Genomic DNA, 21557 nt, shown 5'->3' on the forward strand with positions numbered 1-21557 from the left:
TTTTGTTAATGGTTAAGATACTTTTAATTGTTGCATAACAGTTTATGTCTTTCTATACTTTGAGTTTTTGGAGGCTATAGTTACTGTAATGTCTTTTATGATTCAATTTGTCTAGAGCACTAAGTGGATTTTTAAAGATAATGAATTTGGTATTTAGTTGCTTCTGTTGAGATCTAAATTTGTGTTTGAGAATGTATGAATTTGCAGGCAAAGATTTCATTTACTATTTCTAAAATAAGTATATTTTTGTGGTAGCTTAGATCAGTTTAGGTTGTAGGAGTACAGTGGATAGATTTGTTTGGTATTACATCGCTTAAGTGTGGATTTCTGCAACCTTACATGATTGTTTTATGCAAAGGGTACCTGATGCAACAAGTGGTCATTTGAGGGAGTCCATAGGAGAGGGAAAAATTATCTCAACCTATAACCAAGAACTAGCTGCTGCTATGGGAGAGCAGGGAGCTCATGATTGAGGTTTAAATGGACCAAGCTCAACCTGCCGAGAAAGATAAATGTTCATATCGCTTGTGCTTTGTTTTTTATTTTAAGTTGTGGTTTAGAAGGGCAATTGCAAATGTGACAGTACAATGCTACACTTTTATGCACATGTTGTTCCTTGCTTCCTATTTTAGTTGTTTTGAACTTTTGTTGTGTACTTGTGTTGATTTGAAGCTAAATGTAGTACTATCTTTGCTTCTTTATATATTTTGTGTTATGTTTTGTTGGTACTGGAAATTGTGTTGATTATAGAACGTGTTAGAATAGATTTGGAGCATTTGTAGGTTGGAATGGTTCAATTTAGAACAATCAAAATACTGTTTGCTAAAATGCAAGTTGTCGTAGCAAAAAATCTCAAACTTTGCCACACTCACAAATATTTAGCGCAAATTTCAATTCGGGTTAAAATTAAAAAAAAAAAGCGGCGGAAAATTTGTTTGATTTTGTTTCAAATTAGCAATGGTATCTGTCCGTTGCTAAAATCAAATTTCATTTTTTAGCCGTCGCAAAATTATAAATTACGACGGCCTTGTCCGTAGCTTTATGTCGTCACCATGCTACGAAGGAGCGAAGGTGGGGCTGCGACGGCTTGTGTTGTCGCAAACTTGTCTGGCGATGACTCTTTTCCGACACAAAGAGCCTTAGCAACTGTGGCAACGATGACGGAGAAATTGTTGTTTCCGTTGGTGTTTTGTGATGGTAAATACACTTTTTGGCGACAGAAAGTCTCCGTGGCAAACATAATTCTTTTTTTTGTACTGCACGCAACTCCATTCCTTGAATCACTGTTCATCGGAGAGAAAGAACTGTCATCCTGCCATCGCCTAGAACTGGATCCACGACGCCAAACATCATCTGTCGACACAAGGACCAACCCATCAGACCACCTTCCACCTCCGCCAACGTGTAGATGACCCGGATCCCATATCCGGACTTGAGGTTCCCAAATGGCACCGCTGACGAACCAGGTCGGCACCAGCCAAAACGGCGCAATCACTGCTCACCTCTTCTTCGACTGCTATTTCTAAAACATCGACCAACCTCTGTGTTCCACCGCATCTCCAGCCCAAAGGTGGTAACCCCCTTTTGCCGCAAAAACTCAGTCACATATCGAACACCGATAGTAACCACCGATCTTTGAGCCTCTGTCATTGAAGGTTTGATTCTAGCGAAGGAGAGAGCCTTGTTTTTCTGCCACCACACCATGAAGACTCCGATCTTGTCTGATTGGAAGCACGAAGGCCTCTGCTACCACTTCAAAGCCAAACCCTAGGGTTCGGCTTCTTAAAACGCTCCGCAAAGAACGAAGCATAACTCATCACATCTTTTGTCGGCAAACTCTATTATCCTTTTGGATTCTTGGAATGAATGTTATTATTGGTTGATTGAATGTTAACTTATTTTCCCTCAACGCACACCAGAAAATTTGTCGTTGCTGGATAGGGTCATTCTGATCTGAACTATAACTTCTCCCTCAATTCCTTTCTCTACGGCTTCCCCCTCAACCTCGCCTACGATCCAAACTCCTTGCTGATGTCATTTACTCCTTCATGTCAAAGTCATGTCAGCAAAACTAATTGAAAATGGAAAATATTTGTGTCCATATTAGTATGGACCCACACGTCCATACCCTAACTACTTTTTATATTTTTTGTAGTGTGATTTCATAATATTAACCGTTCAAAAGTTTAATCGATCAACAAAGATCATCTATTTAAAATATGAATTGAAACAAAAATCGTTTGCTAAATCAATTACATTAAACAAATGAACTATAATTGTGAAAGTTAGTAATTTCATAATCAACTAATCAGCCGTCCGTTTGTTTGATACAATCGAGTAAACAAACGATATTTGTTTACATTGATTTTTTTACAAAAGTGATCTTTATTTATTAATACAATTTTTTGAATGGTTAAAATTTTGTGTTCGCACTACAAAAAATATAAAAATAAAATAGGTATTGAATATATGCGTCCATACTGGTACGAATACAAGTATTTTCCATTGAAAGTTTGAAATGACTAATGAGTGTGATTACTTTGGTAGTTTTGTAAGTGTGCGACAACTTGGGTTACTTGGCTTTGTGACTAAGGAGGGTGTATTGTATTTGGATTTGTGTGGACTTATTTTCATTGACAGACTTTTTAGAAAGTCCACAGACTCCTTAAAAAGTTCACAGACTTTGATATAATTGTTAAAATCACTGACTTCAATTTTAGATTGTTGGCTGATTTCCACAGATTTATATTGATTTATGAAATCCACAGAATTCATATTGATCGACTTCTACATACTTTTAGTACTTATAAAAATTTAAAATATATTTTTTGTTAGTAAAGAGAATAAAGTATGTTAACTAATTAATGTGCATGGAAAATGGTTGTTGGCCTCAATATTTTAGGCCTCAAAGGCCTTAATGTGGCAACTTTAGTCACGTTGACCATGTTTGTCAATTACAAGCTTACAGTTCCGTTTGCTTTATTGCCCACGGTTCCACGATAATTTGCTTTACTCCTGAGTGAGCCTCATATATCTAGGGTGGTCTGGGTTCTCTGACGCATTGTGGGTGCTATTAGACGTGAACTTAATTAATGGTAATAAAATTTTCTACAAAACAATTTTTGTTCTAAATAAATTTATTGGTTATGTCTATTACTCTCAATTATTTATAAGAAAGTAAGAGAAATCCTTCAAATTTAATTATTTTTTCTTACGTACTTCTCTTACCATCATTGTTTTTTTATTAGCATTAGACATGTGTCCACAAATGAGAATGCGATTTTGGTAAGTACAACAATACAAGGTAAGAACACAATATAAAGATGAAAATAACAATCAAAGGTTGAATAACCATGTTGGGTTGTAGGAAAAAGATTCGGTGAAGAAAAGAAAAATAAAGAAAAATGATGGAGAATGAAATTTTTAAATACAATGAGAAAGTTCATAGAAAAGTATATGAAAATCTTTGGTTTAGAGGCTAGACAATTTATGGATTGTGGAATGTATAATTAATACTGGAAAATCAATGAGATTTAAATGAGTTTATAATTTCATAAGTATGAATGATATTTTGAATACGCAGAGACTTCTATTCATTTTAAAAGTCATGATTGAATACCCTTACACTCTCATGAATTTTATAATGACATTTTAAAATCCTAATTAAATACATCTAAACTTATATGAATAATTAAAATTTTATATTGAATACACCTAAAATTCTAAATTCCATAAATTTCTTTCAAACTGAAACTAATTCCATATCCAGTACACTCCATAAAGTAAATTGTGACAGTCGTGCTGAAATTCATAGTTTATTTTTCAACCATTCACACCGAAAGCCCAAACCGCCGGTTTTTCTTTCTTCCCAAAACCCCTACTACACAACGGCCGGTTATCACTGAGCTCTACACCCGGTTTCCATCATTCGCACAGCTTCAAAACCCAATTGAAGGAAATTCAAATTCGTCTCTGCTCTCCATCCTCTCAAATCTCATTCTCTGGTTAGTTCGTCCAATCAAGCTTTCACTATCAATCTTGATTCAAAAATCCCCTAATTTCATTATCGATCTGTTAATCTCTACCCAATTGATTCAAATTCGGAGTTTAGTGATTAAGGCCTAGTGTTTAGGGTTTATGTAATATGAAATAACAGTGTGATATTGTTTGATCCAACCCCAATTTTATCGACACTCTGAAATCGATGGGGATCCCAAAGAGGAAGAGAAGCAGACCCCAGAGGCCCAGTTCCACTCTTCCCTCACACTCTTCTCAAAGAACAAGGACTTAACCACCGCAATCTCCCTCTACGACTCCGCTGTTGCCCATAACACGCGCCTCACCCAGCACCATTTCAACACCCTGCTCTACCTCTGCTCCCACTCTGTAGCCGACCCGGCCCTCAAGCAACCGACGCTGGAATACGGCTTCTGGATGTTTGATCACATGTCGGCCAGTAAGGTCCCTCCCAATGAGGCCACATTCATGGTTGTTGCTCAGCTGGTGAAGGGGATGGTGGGGTACAATGTGGTGCCCAGGCTGCGTACTTGTGACCCTGGGCTATTTTGCTTTTGTGAGAAGTTGGAGGCCGAGAAGGCGTATGAGGTAGAGGAGTATATGAATAAGGTGGGGTGAGTTTGGAGGAGATTGACATTGCGGCGTTGCTGGAGGTGAGCACCGAGACGGGAAGAGGGGAGAGGATGTATGAATATTTGCATAAGTTGAGGAATGGAGTGAGGTGTGTAAGTGAGTCGACGGCGAAGATTATTGAGGGTTGGTATCGTGGTGGAAGGGCTAGGGAAGTGGGTGAGGAGAATTGGGACGTGGGTAGGGTGAAGGAAGCGGTTTTGAGGAATGGAGGAGGGTGGCATGGGCAGGGGTGGATTGGGTTGTGCAGAGAGGCATTGTGGATTGTGAAATCAGGTGTGGTTCATGCGGTGAGCATTTGGTTTGTGTTGACATTGATTGTGCAGAGACAGATAGGTTTGCGCAGTCTGTTGCCGCTTTGGTAATTTATGCAGCAAAGTTTCTGCAGGTGTGGCTCTACCAGCAGAATTTTGTAGATGGTGGATTCAGTCTTCCTCAGGTTGCATAAACTTTTCATTTATGCTTTATTTCTTCTTAGCGACCTTCAGTTTCACATAATCATGACATTACCATGTTCTACATTACGCAGCTTGATGCTGTTGTGAACGAATTGTACAATAGAAGTGGAGAGAAATGGCCACTTGTTATCTTGCATAATAGACGTTTCAAGTCACTTGTGGAAAACCCCTCCCACAGAAAAGTGGTTGAGGAATAGTTGGATAAAGGTATTCTTTATACGACACCAAGTGGCTCGAACGATGACTGGTATGTACTTGTGATTCTGTACTTTCTAAAACTCATTTACTTATTTTCTTAATCCTTGTTCAAGGGCTGTGCTCATCCTATATGGCAGTCTCTTGGTTGGGTTTCTTTCTATATCTGTTTTAAAGAAATGGTAATAATACTAAATAAAAATCACTTCGTCTATATGCGAATAAAAACTATTTTGATGGAAATATTGATATGTGGAATACGTTTTCTTCTATGACACAGGTATTGGCTGTATGCTGCTGTGAAACTGAAGTGCTTGCTTGTGACAAATGGTGAAATGCGAGATCATATATTTGAACTCCATGGAAGCAGCTTCTTTCTTAAGTGGAAAGAGCGGCATCAAGTATGTTACTGCTAACTCATCATTGATTTTGTTCGAAATGTATATGTACTTGTTTTAGACTTACTTAAAACGAGTCCTTTTCAGTGTCACCAACATATTATTGCTTTTATTGCACGTGTCATTATATTTTGTAGCAAATCAAAGTCAAAGACAAAGGGAGACAAAGTTTGAAGTTGTGGTCGTTCAAAACGTATTTTGTTCAAAACGTACATTACATGCAAAAATTCATAGTTAGTTAATTCTTTTTCTATTGTGGTCTAGGAAAACCTTTGCACGGCAAGTCCCTTTTTAAGTTATGGCCTCCCATTTAACCATTCCATCCCACTGTATTTCTGTATTGACCTTTTTTGTAGGAAGTTCCCCTCTACCTTTAAAATAATCAATTCAACTCGAGGAATATATGTAAATTGTTTGTGGTCATATTGGATTTTGATTTTAATCTCTCTCTCTCAACTTCTCTTGCATTTGGTTTTCAGGTACGGTATACTTTTGTAAAAGGGAATCTGAAACTTCAGCTGCCACCACCATATTCCTCAGTGATCCAGGTACATTTCTTTTATGTCATTGCAGTAACATCTGATTACATGTTTGAAGTTCTAACTACAAGTAGCGCCAAACACTGTTATCTAATTAGGACAAAATTGTCGGTTTTATAGAAATATGCAAGTTGTGAGAATCTTATAATATATTAGATAGATCAAAATGAAGAGTTAAATAACTTGTACATATACGTATTGTATATCCCTGAAACATATGTTATAATTGCATTTAGATAGTGTCCAAGATACTATTGGATGGTGCCTTCTGATCAGTATTGCCAGTCTTTGACACTGCCAGATTACTTAACGTGTGATCCGATTGATTTTGAACTAAAATGGTGTAGGTTCAAATAGTAATATCAAAGGCAAAACATGGGTTAATATTGAATGAACGCTTAGTTTTGTTATTAGTGTTGTTAAACCCTGATATATTTATAGTTCAACTTTAGAGTATTGAGATTCCAATCTGTTTTAGGAATCAGAAAGTAGATCATGGCATGTACCTGTAGCAGCCGAGAGTTGTAAGGAGCCAGCTGGAACCTGGCTCTGCATTACTAGGCCAAGTGCCTTCAAAGCTTCTGGTGGAGTTTTGCCATCTGAAAACGCATTGTCAAACTCTTGCACATCTCAGTTTGTTACCAGTCACAATGATAAAACAACTAAGACGGGTAAAAGAAAAGAGAGGTCTCCATCTCCTTCCCACCTAATGACTTAACTCTTCTTCCTGCTTTGTATCAAATTTGCAGGCATGTTCATTAGAATTCTAGCTTTGGGTTCATATCACCGAGTAACGGGAGGCTGGTCAGGAGAAGCAGGATGGACTATTCTAACAATGGCCCTTCAACTGCCTGCAATCCACTGCAGCTTTACCTATTAGTTTCTCTGTTGTTGTAACATACTGCAACTTTTGTAGATACAGCTCATTCTTTATAGTCAGCTGAACAAAATAAAAAGAAGAACAAAAAGAAATTGAAGCTTGTGTGTTGAACTTTTGATGCTAAGCTCTTTCTTCAACCTGTTGTGCTGATATGGGTGAGATATTGCAATAAGGCCATTCATATCTGTCCTTAGCTATTTATCATGTAAGAAGGATAACTATTTCTTGCTGCAGTTTTGTTGAATAAATTAGTAATTTTACGAATCTGATGTGATAGGTCCTGGTGTAGGCTTGTAGTATGATTTGCCAGATTTGGGTATTGTCAACTTATCCAAATGTCAATCTGCTGTTGTCTTAAGCTCATTGTTTATGTTTCTTGGTATAAGAAATGAATCAAAAGATGGCATATGGCTAAACACTGATGCTCGTTGCAACAAGGAAACTTGTGTACAGTATTGGAGAGTTGACTCGTATGCGATAGGATTAGTCATTGGTAAACCAACGTCGGGCTAGCATTTTGCTTGAGATCGATGTTATCTGTCTGCTTCTATTTAACTAATCTATCTGTTCTGAAGCCAAAACACTGAGTAGAAACACTAGAAACAATGGCTCTGGAGGTCGTAAGTGGAGCCTTTCCCTCTGGTTTATTTCAGGAAATATTTCATAAGTTAGGCATCTCAGGAGGTCATGTACTTCATTAAGGGGAGAAGCAGACTAAAAAGTTGCTGAATAGGTTGGAGTTGACGCTGTGATTTGTTAATGTTGTTCTGGATGATGCTGAAGAGAAGCAGTTGAGTAACTTAGATGTGAAGGACTGGCTGGATGAGCTTAAACAAGCAGTCTTTGATGTTAAGGACCTGTTGAACGAGATCAAGGAAGATGCCATGAGGAAGTTGAAAGCTGAAGAGTATCAAAGTAGCACAAGTTACAACAACTTGTGTCTTTTCTTTCATGCTTTCGATGAATCAGTAGACCATAAGATAGAGGAAATTCTTGAGAGGTTAGACTTCATTGCTAGCCAGAAAGATGCCCTTAATTTGAGAACAGTCTTTAGCAGATGACTCTGGTATATATGGAAGGTATGAAGATAAGAAGACCATTCCTAGGTTAATATCAAACGATGCTAGTGGGTAGTGGCAATAAGGTAGGGGTGATTCCCATCGTGGGAATGGGTGGGATTGGAAAGACCACCCTTGCTCAGCTCTTGTACAATGATGCAAGTGTGAAACAACATTTTGATCTCCACGCATGGGTTTGTGTTTCGGAGAATTTCTATGTTGTTAGAATAACACAAAAAATTTATGGGTATGTTACTTCAAGCAATTGTGCCATCACAGATTTAAATCTTTTCCAAGTTATTCTCAAGGAGGCTTTGATGGGGAAGAAGTTTCTCATTGTTCTTGATGATGTATGGAACGAGAATTATATCCATTGGGATGTCTTGAAATGTCCCTTCGAGTTTGGGGTGCATGGAAGTAGGATCATGTCACAACAAGAAATGAAGGTGTAGGATCTATGATGGGTACTCTTCCAACTCATTATCTAACACAAATATCTGAAGAGGATTGTCTGTCCTTATTCACAAAACATGCCTTTAGAAATTCAGATCTTAGTGCGTATCCGAATCTATAAGTAATTGGGAAACAAATTGCTAAGAAGTGTAAAGGTCTTCCTTTGGCTGCAAAATCACTAGGTGGACTTTTGTGCTCCAGATTGAATTTGGAAGACTGGAGAAGGTCCGGAAGAGTGATGGAACTTGCGGATAAAGGGAGTACCATTTTGCCTGCTTTATGGCTAAGCTTTTACTATTTGCTTCCACAACTCGAGCGTTGTTTTGCTTATTGTTCAGTATTTCCCGAGGGTTATGTATTTGAAAGATCAGAACTGATGTTTTTGTGGATGGCTAAAGATCTGTTACAAACCAAAAACAAGAGAACAGTGGAAGAAATTAGAGATGAGTACTTTAAATAGATTAGTATATCACCCTTAGTAATCTATACACAAAAAATGTCCTATATAAGCTAACAAAAGTACACTTTAACGACAAACAATTTCATGATTTCCTCCGTGAATCATGCCCGTGATTCATGGAGTTATTCACGCTAACATTACCCTTCAAGTTGGCGCATACACATGAACCATATCCAACTTGCTAAGTGAGTCATAAAAGGCATTCGTAGACACTCCTTTTGTGAGTATATCGGCAAGTCGCTCTTCTGTATGAACAAAAGGAAAACTAATGATCTTCGCGTCTAGCTTCTCCTTTATAAAATGAAGATCAACCTCCACATGTTTTGTACGATGATGTTGTACATGATTCTGTGAAATATCAATAGCTGCCTTATTGTCACAGTACAACTGCATAGCACACTTAGGCTTAATACCCAAATCTTGTAGCAAATTTCTAAGCCATAACAATTCGCACACTCCCTGAGCCATATCTCTGTATTCTGCTTCAGCACTAGATCAAGCTACCACTTTTTATTTCTTACTCTTCCATGTAACAAGATTACGCTCAACAAAGGTAAAGTACCCTGATGTGGATATCTAATCTGTAATATTTCCAGCCCAATCTGCATCTGTGAAGTCACAAACCTCAAGGGTATTATTGTGATTAGAGAACATTACTCATTTCCCTGGAGCTGACTTCAAGTACCTCAAAATCCTTACAACAATATCCATGTGGTCCACACTGGAATTATGCATGAACTGACTCACTACACTTACTGCATACGCAACATCTAGTCTGGTATGTGATAAATAAATCAAGCGTCCAACTAGCCTATGATAACGAGGTTTTCAGTAGGCACTTGATATAGATATTCTGCTAATCGATGGTTCTGCTCAATAAGAGTATCAATGGGAGTGCAATCCAACATACTGGTCTCTGTTAGTAGATCTAGGATGTACTTCCTCTGACACAGATAGATACCATCACTTTTTCGGGCTACCACAATGCCCAAGAAGTACTTAAGTGTACCTAGGTCTTTCATCTCAAACTCTGTGGCTAGCTGTTTCTGTAATCTATTCACCTCAACAGTATCATTTCCGGTAACTACCATATCATCAACATATATAATTAGGGCGGTTACCTTCCCTTGTTGATGTCTGAGAAATAATGTGGTCTGAATTACTATGTATGTAGCCAATTTTCGTCATGCATTGTGAGAATCTTCCAAACCAAGCACGAAGTGACTGTTTAAGACCATACAAAGATTTTCTCAATCTGCATACAAAGTTACTTGGAGAAGCGGCCACATATCTAGGCGGAAGATCCATGTAAACTTCTTCTGTAAGTTCTCCATGGAGGAATGCATTCTTAACATCAAACTGTCTAAGTGGCCAGTTTAAGCTAGCAGCACAAGAGAGCAATACCCGAATAATGTTTATCTTTGCAACAGGTGCAAATGTCTCATCATAGTCTATGCCATATGTTTGGGTGAACCTCTTTGCTACTAGGCGTGCTTTATACCGGCTCACTGAACCATCTGGATTATACTTCACTATAAACACCGAACGACATCACACAGTCTTCTTGCCATGTGGTGCAGATACAAGCTCCAAAGTATTGTTCTTTTGTAATGCTTCCATCTCTTCCTCCATTGCTTTTCTCCATTTTGGATCTCCCAATTCATCCTGCACTTTGTTAGGTATTGATACAGTAGATATTTGATTCACAAATGATTCATATGACTTAGACAATCTTTTGGTAGACATAAAATTTGCCACATGATACTTAGCTTTAGTCTGAATGGTAGGTTCATATTTTTTTGTTGGCTGACCCCGAGTAGACCTATTTGGCAAGACATATTGTCTACTATTAGCCTCACTAGTATTAGCCCCAATAGAATGACTAAGCTTAGATGAGTGATCTTCCGTACCAGAAGAGCATTGGTCAGGTGTATAAACAGTAGTGCGGGAGACATGAGGGGCAGTTGTGTTGTCATCTAGTACCTGAATCTCTGGAGTGACGACACCGGAATCATCCGGTGGTGCCTGTGTAGCTGACATATTGGTAATCTCAATTGAACATGTCACCATATCTACTAGCTTACTTGTCTCCCCCTCTCCATGATACAACTATTCAATATACAAATTCTCCCCCTGAAGAGTATTAGAAGAGGGAAAATAGCTCATGTTCTCAAAGAAAGTAACATCTATAGTGACATAGTACTTCCTGATAGGTGGATGATAGCACCGGTACCCTTTCTGATGTCCTCTATACCCAAAAAACACACATTTAACGGCCCGAGCATCCAACTTAGATATCTGGTATTTTGGAAGATGGACAAAAGTAACACAACCGAAAACACGGGCAGGAAGATTATGAAAATAGGGTAAGAAGACATGAGATGTAAGCACCTCATATGGAACCATTCCCTGAAGGACACGAGAGGGAAGACGATTAATGAGGTGGGCGGAAGTTATGACAACATCACCCCAAAGGTACTTAGGCATATGAGCACTAAAAAGAATACACCGAGCCATATCAAGTAAATGACAGTTTTTCCTTTCAGAAACTCCATTATGCTCAGGTGTGTAAGGACACATTGTTTGATGAACAATTTCGTGTGTGTTAAAGATCTCTTGAAAGACATGATTCACATATTCCCGCCCTTCATTATTAGAATGAAGAACTCTAACTGTGGCATTATATTGTGTTTGGACAGTGTTATAGAAGGCTTGAAAAGCTGGAAAAACCTCATCTTTAGTTTTGAGGAGAACAATCCATGAAAGACGGGTGCAATCATTAATAAATAACACATATTACCGCATCCCTGACATAGTAGACTCTTTGGAGGGTCCCCAAACATCAAAATGAATTAATTCGAAAGGAAGAATACGTTTATTAGAAGTACTAGGGGAATAAGTAGATCGATGACTCTTGCCCAAAACACATGTCTCACAACGTAAAAGTGACTCATTCACACTAATAAACAAAGTAGGCATAGATGTTTTCATAACACTAAAAGATAGATGCCCTAAGCGACGATGCCATAACCAAACTTCACTTAGCTTGTCAGAAGTGGAGATTAAAACGGTCCGAGATTGTGCCCCTGGCTTCTCTCCTGCATATGTCTGATCTATATGAAACAACTGGCCCTTCAGATACCCCCTACCAATTAACACCCCAGTGAGAAGATCCTGAAATATCACATACATAGGAAAAAATGTCACAGAGCACTTAGCGTCAGTGTTCAATTGGGGAACAAATATCAAATGATGAGATAAAGCAGGTACATATAACACATTGTGAAGCTCTATTGTGGGAGTAATACGAACTTACCATTTCCCTAATACGGGGAAGGCCTTACCATTAGCATTAGTAACATAGGGTACTGGTGGAGGAGACAATACGGTAAAATAAGATTTGTCATAAGTCATATGATCAGACGCACCAGAATCAATAATCCATGTATTAAAACCAACAAAGTTAGAAATATTTAAAGCCATACCAATTTTTTCACGACTAGCTTTGGATGCGGTAGGTATTTCTCCTCCTGCTGTATGATGATCATGTCCATCCACACCATAGATATCGGGTTCCTGGACGAAATGAATAGCTGCTTTCGCCTTGGGACGATAATTAGTCCTCTTAGGCTGAAAGTGTGGATACAGCTTCCAATAGGTCGCACGAGCATGGTTAGTATCATGACAATAAGAGTACGAAGGGCGGGGCTGATTTCCGAAGCCTGGTGGTGGTCCTTACTGATGAAGTGGAACGGAGGTGACCTGCTGAAGGGGTGGTGCTAGAGATCTAGCACGAACAGTACGGCTAGAAACTTCAACTTATGTCTGAAGAAGACTTTCCTGGTGAGATTCATCCTTACAGATATATGTGAAAGCTGTAATTAGGCTAGGGGGTTCGGTTTTTCGTAGCAATTCCCCTTTCGCACTGTTATGCTTTGCATCAAGACCTTTCAGGAAATGGTGAACTCGCTCAACCTCCTTCTCGTGTTGGTACCAAACAATATCCTCCTGATTCTTGATCATGCAAGGACGTTTCACATCAATCTCAGCTCAAATATTTTTTAGTTTGGTGAAATATTGCATTATCGGTTGCCCATCTTGCTGCATCGCCAAAGAGGTGCACATTAACTCATGAACCTGTATGAAATCAGAGTCATTAGTATATAAGCCTTCAAGTGTCTGCCATATTGCCTGCGTAGTGTCACATGCCTCCACTAGATCAACTATCTCTTCATTCATAGCTTTCCACAAGACGGACATCTCAAGGCCATCATCGTCGTCCCACTTAGTGTAGGTAATAATATCATCTGCACTAGGAGCCTTAGTTACTCCGGTTACATGCCCCATCTTGTGCATGTCTCGAAGATGAGCTGCCATAATTCGCTTCCATTTACGGAAATTGGTCCCACTGAGCTTAGTTCCCCCAAAGGAACCACTGTCAGAACTCTTGACAGATACTTCAAATTTCAGAACATCATCTTCGTCTCCAGAATCCATTGAAAAGCAAATTAAAAATCATGAATTATACAGCGGAAATACCAAAAAACTGATATGAACCTGTCTTGGGTGCACGTGCACTGTTGGTGAACCTACACTCACAACCAAGACTATCAATTCTGGGCCAGGTCGGGTCTGATTCGGGTCGGGTCAAATCAAGTTTGGGTCGGGTCGAATTTGGGCCGGGCCAGCTGAGCCGGACTGGGCTGGTCAGATCCGGTCCGTATCAGGTCGGATTTGGAGCTCGGTGACGCAAAATTCAGAGCTTGGCAGCGGCAATTCCAACGGCGCGGTGGAGAGCTCAATGCGACAGCTGCGGTGGAAGCTTGATACGGCTGCTGCGGTGGAGAGCTCGGAGCTTGGCAGCGGCGGAAACTAAAGGGCAGCATAGAGAGATGTCGCTGGCGCCGGCGCTCGTCGAAGAGGAGAGGAGCAGTCCCTCTCAAGACCGGCTGCAGAACAAGGACGGCAATGCAGTCCCTCGAGGAGGAGCGCGTCGGAAGATCGGAGAGGAGCTCGGCCGGGCGGGTGAGCTGAGTTGGACGAGTCGGGGCGGGCGACCGGGTATTCCGACTGAGTATTTTGCAGAGGTATGTCGAGGGTGAGCAGGTCACCGCCGGCTGGCCCGAATGGCTTGCTGACGTCGCTGAAGGGCTGTGCTTCCGAGGGAGGGTGACAGCGAGCTCGTCAGCCGAGCTCGCACCAAAAACTACGAAGAAAAACAAAACCCAAAAACACAGAGCACTGCTCTGATACCAAATAGAGTAATATATCACCCTTAGTAATCTATACGCAGAAAATGTCTTATATAAGCTAACAAAAGTACACTTTAACGTCACTTTTCATATTTGAGACATCGTTGTAATGGCTTTGAGAATTTTGAGACTTTACGTGAAGCTAAATATCTGTGAACCTTCCTACCGCTATAGCTGATAGAGCTATGGAGTGAAGATTCCAGATGTCAACTATTGTTCTACATGATCTATTGACAACATTAAGATGTTTAAGAGTGCTGAACTTATCAAGGTATGACATCAAGGAGTTGCCTGATTCAATTGGTAACCTAAAACATCTAAGACACCTGAATTTGTCTTGGACTTCAATCCAAAAGCTACCTGATACAATGTGTACTTTGTGTAATTTGCAAACTTTGTTGTTGTCACATTGTGAAGCTTTGCTCATTTGCCAGCGAACTTGGGAAGACTGACAAACTTGCGCCATCTTGATATTGGAGATGTGGGAGACACACATTTGGAAAAACTGCCACCAGATATGGGCAAATTGAAAGATCTACAAATGTTAAGTGACTTTGTCATAGAGCAACCTACTTGGTAACCTGAAACATCCAAGACACCTGAATTTGTCTTGGACTTCAATCCAAAAACTACCTGATACAGTGTGTACTTTGCGTAATTTGCAAACTTTGTTGTTGTCACATTGTGAAGCTCTTGCTCATTTTCCAGCCAACTTGGGAAGACTGACAAACTTGTGCCATCTTGATATTGGAGATGTGGGAGACAGACATTTGGAAAAACTGCCACCAGATGTGGGCAAATTGAAAGATCTACAAATGTTAAGTGACTTTGTCATAGAGCAACCTACTGCAAGGAAGGACATTCTAGATTTAAAGGAGCTTAAGCATTTGCATGGATCACTTCGAATTTCAGGGCTTGAGAATGTTGTGCAGTTGGTTTGGAGATCATTCTTCCGCTAATCTAGTTCGTCTCAACATAGTGAATTGTATTAATTGTTCCTTCTTGCCAACATTGGGGCAGCTACCCTTCCTAATTGAGCTTCATTACTGATGGGTTGAATGAGGTGGTCTCTGTAGGCCCTGAGTTCTATGGCAGCGATACCACAGTCACTAATTCATTTAGATCTCTGCAAGTTTTGGAAATCAGAAACTCCGCGAGATGGCAAGAGTGGTCTTATGTTGGAGACAATAAGGGAGCTTTTCCTAGTCTCTCTAGGCTTCATCTGGAGGATTGCCCTAAGCTAATTGGAATACTACCATTAGATTGCTTCCCCATGCTTCAATCACTGACTATCTTGAATGCAAATATGGAAGGCATTACGATGTCACAAGGATCAAAGTGCCCTGAACTCAGTATACTGAATATGTATGATTCCTGGAATTTTGGTTATTTTCCATTGGGAGGGCTGCATGCTCCCAAGTTGACTGTTATAGATATCGATGGGTGTTCAAATTTGAGGTCACTACCACGACACATGAACACTCATCTTCCATCTCCCGAGTCTATGTCCATAGGACTTTGTCCAAAACTTGAATAATTACCAGAATGGGGATTGCCTTCAAATTTGAAGTCACTGAATATCCGCTCGTGCAAAAGCCTCATTGCAAATCCAATGCAGTGGGGGATTACCTATGATGCACGGATACGTTTAGAAAAGTAAATGCCCGTATCGTATCCGTATCGGATACTGGTACGGGCTGGATACGCTGCATATACGTATCCAAACTGAAAATACGCACCCAAACTATGTAGTATATGTTAACTCTGTGGATACGGTCATAGTACGTTTTGAACACGTTTTGGGGTTATAATTATCATTGTCACGTAAATAAAACTTAAATCTAATACCCTCCATCCCTCAGTCGTATTGTTTTGTTCTGGTTGAACTTATTAAATATTTAATTCATGAACTTATTATGTTTATTGTAAAATTGATGAGATTTAAGTGTTCTAAATGTTTGTTTGATCAAATTTTAGAATTTAACATATATATATATATATATATTATTTTACAAAACGTATCCAAAACACTACATTTTAAAAAATAACATATCACGTATCATGCCGTATCCGTATTCGTATTCCGTACACGTACTAGTGCATCATAGGGGATTCATTTCTAGAGGAGGGGCTGATGCCAATCTCTCTTGCTTGTCTCTAAATCTATGATCTTTTGAATTTGAAGACCATTGAGATCAAGCACTTGAGACACATGAGCTCACTTACAAGATTGACAATAATGGGATGGCCTGAGCTTCAGTGCTTGCCAGATGAAGGGCTACTGGCTTCTCGTTCTTATTTAAGAATTGAGAGATGTCCCTTGCTAACACAGGTGCCAAAGAGACAAGGGGAAGATTGGCACAAGATTGCTCACATTTCCAACATATGGATTGATGGAAACCGATATGTGTGAGGTATGTCTCTCTTAACTGCTACATTTTGTATGCCTTTCACCTCTTTGTACATTTTTTTTTTAAAACTTCATGCTTATTTTGTTTTGCTTTATCTGTTTTTCCACTGCACGTATTATTTGGATAGATTTTTCTTTTATCATGATATGGTTCTTAACAGAAGGAATCCGATTCTGAATATGCATGTCACGTCCCGAATTTCGGAAATAATAAAATTTCAAATTCGAAGACATGACAACTCAAATCAAAATCAAAGAATACACTTACATAGTGGTACAAAATTGAGCAACAAGTAAATTTAAACGCTCCCAAGAGGCTTACAACAAACTGAAACAATACAAGAATTACAAAACTCATACTTCTAACTCAACTTCTCTAACATTTTTTGTTGCAAACCTGAAAACCCCCACCTGCATATATAACCCTACACCATAGATTGGTGCACTGAGTTGTAAACAACAAATCCAGTGAGCTTATAAAGCTCGTATGAGTAAACCTGACTCAAGAAACCCATTCTTATATTTCTTCAATATGAGCAACCTCACTTAACTTCATAAAACGCACGTTAAAAATTAGTGATTCATGCATAAAAGTATAGTAATTGAAAACAAATGAGATAAGTGTTGTAATACCCCGAATTTTCGTATTGGCTTTGTATAAATTCATGTAAGTCATTAAACTTGGAAATTGAATAAAAATCACATTTTTCGTTTCCTCGTCAATGTCAAACGAAACAAAACCGATTTCATAAAATTTAAATTGAAAAACGTTATGTTTTCTGTGACTCGAGAGTCAACTTTTATTTCGTTACTCAGCTTCAAACACTTCCTTCAAAACAGTTGTAGAACTCGTCGATACGAGTTCGTAGACATGTCACGCACCTTAATCGGACGTCGTATGTGAAAGTTATTGTCGACGGAAATTGGTTTCCGAATTTGGAAAATGTATAAAAGGATATTTTTGGAAAACCCTAGTTTCCTAATTTGGAAATAGCCTCTCTCTCTCTGTCTGTCTCTCTGTCTCTCTCTCTCTGTCTCTCTGTCTCTCTCTCTGTCTGTCTCTCTGTCTCTCTCTCTCTCTCTCTCTCTCTCTCTCTCTGTCTCTCTCTCTCTCTCTCTCTCTCTCTCTCTCTCTCTCTCTCTCTCTCTCTCTCTCTCTCTCTCTCTCTCTCTCTCTCAAAATCACCTCCCCCGATCTCACATCTCCGGCCACCGTGACCCTCACAGCTGGTCCCAAAGGCACCGCACGGTCTCCAGCTCCAACCCTTGAACGCTACACGCGACCGCTCGCCGCATCGAAGCTCGATCGACAACTTGGAGTTTATGCAATTCGTAGCCGCCAAGCTCCGTCTCCAGCGACGCAAGCACTCGGGGATAGCTTCTCTCCACCGATCCTCACCTCTAGTTCCACCTGCAAGCGATATGGGGCTCGAATCGCACCACAACCACGTCCTCCACGAATTCGACCACCGTCGGCATCTTGAGCTTCTCCGGCGACTTCCCGACGGTTCTAGGGTCCGATTTAGGTACCAAAACGTCTCTCTCCGTACGATCTACATTTTTAGTGTTGAATGTATTTTGTTTTGATGATGTTTCGGAGTAGGAGGAGATGGGGCGCGTGCCGCCGCATAGGACGGCGCGTGGGAGGATTTGAAGTGGCGGAGAGACGGCATTAGGCCGTGGAATGGAGGAGGAGATGAGGGGAGTGAGTTTTGGGTGGTCGTGGGCAAGCCACAAGCGCAATTGAGGTGGCGCGTGATCACCACGCGCACCAAATATGGGCAGCGCGTGAGCGCCACGCGCTGCCACATGCGGCTACGCGTGAACAGTAATTTTGAGCAGTAAATTGTAAAAGTAATTTCTGAACAGTAAATTGTAAAAGTAATTTCTGAACAGTAAATTGTAAAAGTAATTTCTGAAAAGTGAATCGGTGAATAGTAATTACTCGAAAAGTCATTATAATGAACAGTGATTTGGTGAACACAAATTACATAACAGTATTTATGCAAAACCGTAAATTGTTGAACAGTAAACAGTGTACAGATTCGACATTTGAGGTTTTACGTATCGTTTCTAACCACTTTATTATGCAATTAGGTGACCGAAAAAACGAGTGAGGGAATTGCTCTCGGTGTCGTGGAAATTACACTCAGGCAATAAGGTGAGTAAATATCACTATGACGAGTCTACCCTTGGTGGTGACTTATATTTACGTTTTCATAAAACGATCAAATTATGACATGTATACAATATAATAGGTTGTGTATGTGTATAAAATGGTAAATACGATACATATATATGGATCGCTATATTTTATACTGTTACGTTTTTATTTCCAAATGAGTTTATATTGTGGCAACTATATTTATATTATTGAGCAAGAGTCACTTGGTTGCAGTACAATAAACATGTGTTGATTGTTATATCGTACGCGGTTTTAACATTGAGTCTTGTTAAAACGTTTCTGGTCTTCGGACGTTGTTGGCAGTAATCGGAACCAAGCCTTGGCCGGGTGTCGTTTACGATTCAGTTAGAGCTCTAGTCTGTCTGTCGGTGTACTGCATAAGGGGTAACAGATGGGTTACCTGGGTCTCATGAGTACCCATATTTTTGTGTGATATTGGATAACAGATGGGTTGCCCATTATCTGTCAGCGTACTGCATGAGGGGTAACAGATGAGTACATAGGTCTCATGAGTACCCGTATTTTAAATGTAATTGGGTAAATAGATGGGTTGCCCAATGTGTCATGAGTACTTATATTTTCAGATGTTATTGGACAACCAGATGGGCCGTCCAATGTTTTACGAGTACATTTATTTTTAAATGCCATTGGTATTTTTTTTAGTATGCGATGTGTGTTATACTATTGGTTTACTCGTACGAGATGTAAAGCTTCCCAGTTTTGTGTTTACAATCCCGGTGCACCTATTCGATGATCTATGGGATAGTTCTGCAAGTGCGGATTAGCAGAGTTGGAAGGCTTTCTCTGAAGATTGTCGAAGTTTATTTATGCTATTTATGGTGAGGATTGAGAGGATTTTACATTTCCATTTGTTATAATACTTGAATTATAAAATGGTTTTGTAATAATCAAATCGATTGAGTCGTATTTTGAACTCAGTTTCATGGCTTCGATACACTGTGACAATATAATTGAGATTACTTTATAGTTTTTCATGGCTTCGATTTCGAGTTTTATCACTCGAATTTCGGGTCGTGACAAGTGTAATCCCTGCATATAGTTTAGTTCAGGAGATCATATGCATAAAAATGGAAAGCACAGAAGAAACATTTAACAACTCAATCCAAAATTCAAGAACCAAATGCAACACACAACCATTGGTTTTAGTCACTCATAAAACACTAGAACCAAAAACAACAAAATGGGAAAATATACATTCGACTCACAAAATTCTATTCCTAAGGTTACAACAACCCTGTTCGCCCCCATAAATAGATTGACAATAAAAACTAAAGCTCTAGCTAATCATCCCCACACTCGGCCAAGGTGTAGTTTCGACACCTGCCTAACCTAGACAAAACAATAGAAATTCAATTTTCATCACTTTGGCCACCACTAAGGCAAATAACAAAAACTCACAATGAAACAACATTTCTACCGGAAGGTACATTTTCTTCCATTGTAGTCACTTCCACCACATTATCAAATAACCACAATCAATTAACCCAAAATACACAATAATAACCATATATAATATAATATAGCAACGTGTATACACGTATTGTTATTATCATTAAATATACATATACAAATAGACTACACTATACTATATCCATAACCACAAGCACAATCCAATTTCATTCTCAACATTAACTATAGTCCATAATCATCGAAACCCTTTAAAATGATTTATAAAAATATCATTTACTTACCCATGAACCGTTGATGATCACGTTCATGTTATTTAAAACCAAAACATATTTTTAGAACCATTTTTAAAAGATTAATGATATATGGACTATGTTAACAACTCAAATTAAATTTGTATCAAATGAGGTTTACTCACCTTATCTCTCGCTTTGCAACTTCTACAACGTCAAGTGAGGTTTTCTCACTTGCTTCCTCAATCACCTAAGTGACATAAGCTTCACTTACTAATAAATAAACCAAAGTAAATTCGACCAAAACGAGTCCTCAATCTACACTCTCCAAGTAATAGTCGAATTCCTATCTTCACCGTAACCCTCTCCTCCATCCTAAGGTCAAAATCATACCAAGCTACATGTATTCCGAAAATTGAAACCAAATGATCTCAACTTAACGCTAACTATAATTCACATGTTTTACCATGAAAGTCGTAGTAGCTCTAATTATCCAACAACATTGATCATAAACATGAATTTGAACCTCAAAATACAATCAAAATTGCACTAAAAACAATGGCACTTGCTGCCGGACAAACACCACTACAAATCATCACATTCACTTTGATTCTCTTACTCTCACTGCCTCACACACATAACTTGTAGATGCATTGAAGGGAAAGAGCTATATACCTGCAATGGCCCGTCAAACTGGCCAGAAGACTGCTAAAAACGCAGCTGCAGACTCTCCCTCGGTGCAGCAACTGCTGCCTTGAGATGTAGCTCCTTTCGACTTCCCCGCTCGTTTAGACGTAATCCAATCAGTGAAGGTGGTCGATTGATCGTGGCCTTGAGCCCCAAACTCGTCGGAATACCCACAGCTCCGACGCCTACTGCTACAGCAACTTGCGAGCTTTGCTAGTTTTCGCTCAATTGCCAATGTAGCTCAAACTTGGTATCAATAGAAAGATAAGAGAGA

The 21557-nt window shown here is 39.4% G+C and overlaps 1 protein-coding gene and 1 pseudogene across 1 annotated transcript; both read left to right on the forward strand.

Moving 5' to 3' along the window:
- The first annotated feature begins 4170 nt into the window (after positions 1-4170).
- Positions 4171-7217, forward strand: LOC126787791 (proteinaceous RNase P 2-like; annotated as a pseudogene).
- Positions 7218-8285: 1068 nt separating this feature from the next.
- Positions 8286-9088, forward strand: LOC126787169 (putative disease resistance RPP13-like protein 1). Its single transcript, XM_050513091.1, is given in 2 exon segments — positions 8286-8598; positions 8601-9088. Coding segments are annotated over 2 exon segments (801 nt in total).
- Positions 9089-21557: the final 12469 nt, after the last annotated feature.

Source organism: Argentina anserina, chromosome 3 (genome assembly GCF_933775445.1).
Source record: "Argentina anserina chromosome 3, drPotAnse1.1, whole genome shotgun sequence".
NCBI classification, from domain to species: domain Eukaryota; kingdom Viridiplantae; phylum Streptophyta; class Magnoliopsida; order Rosales; family Rosaceae; genus Argentina; species Argentina anserina.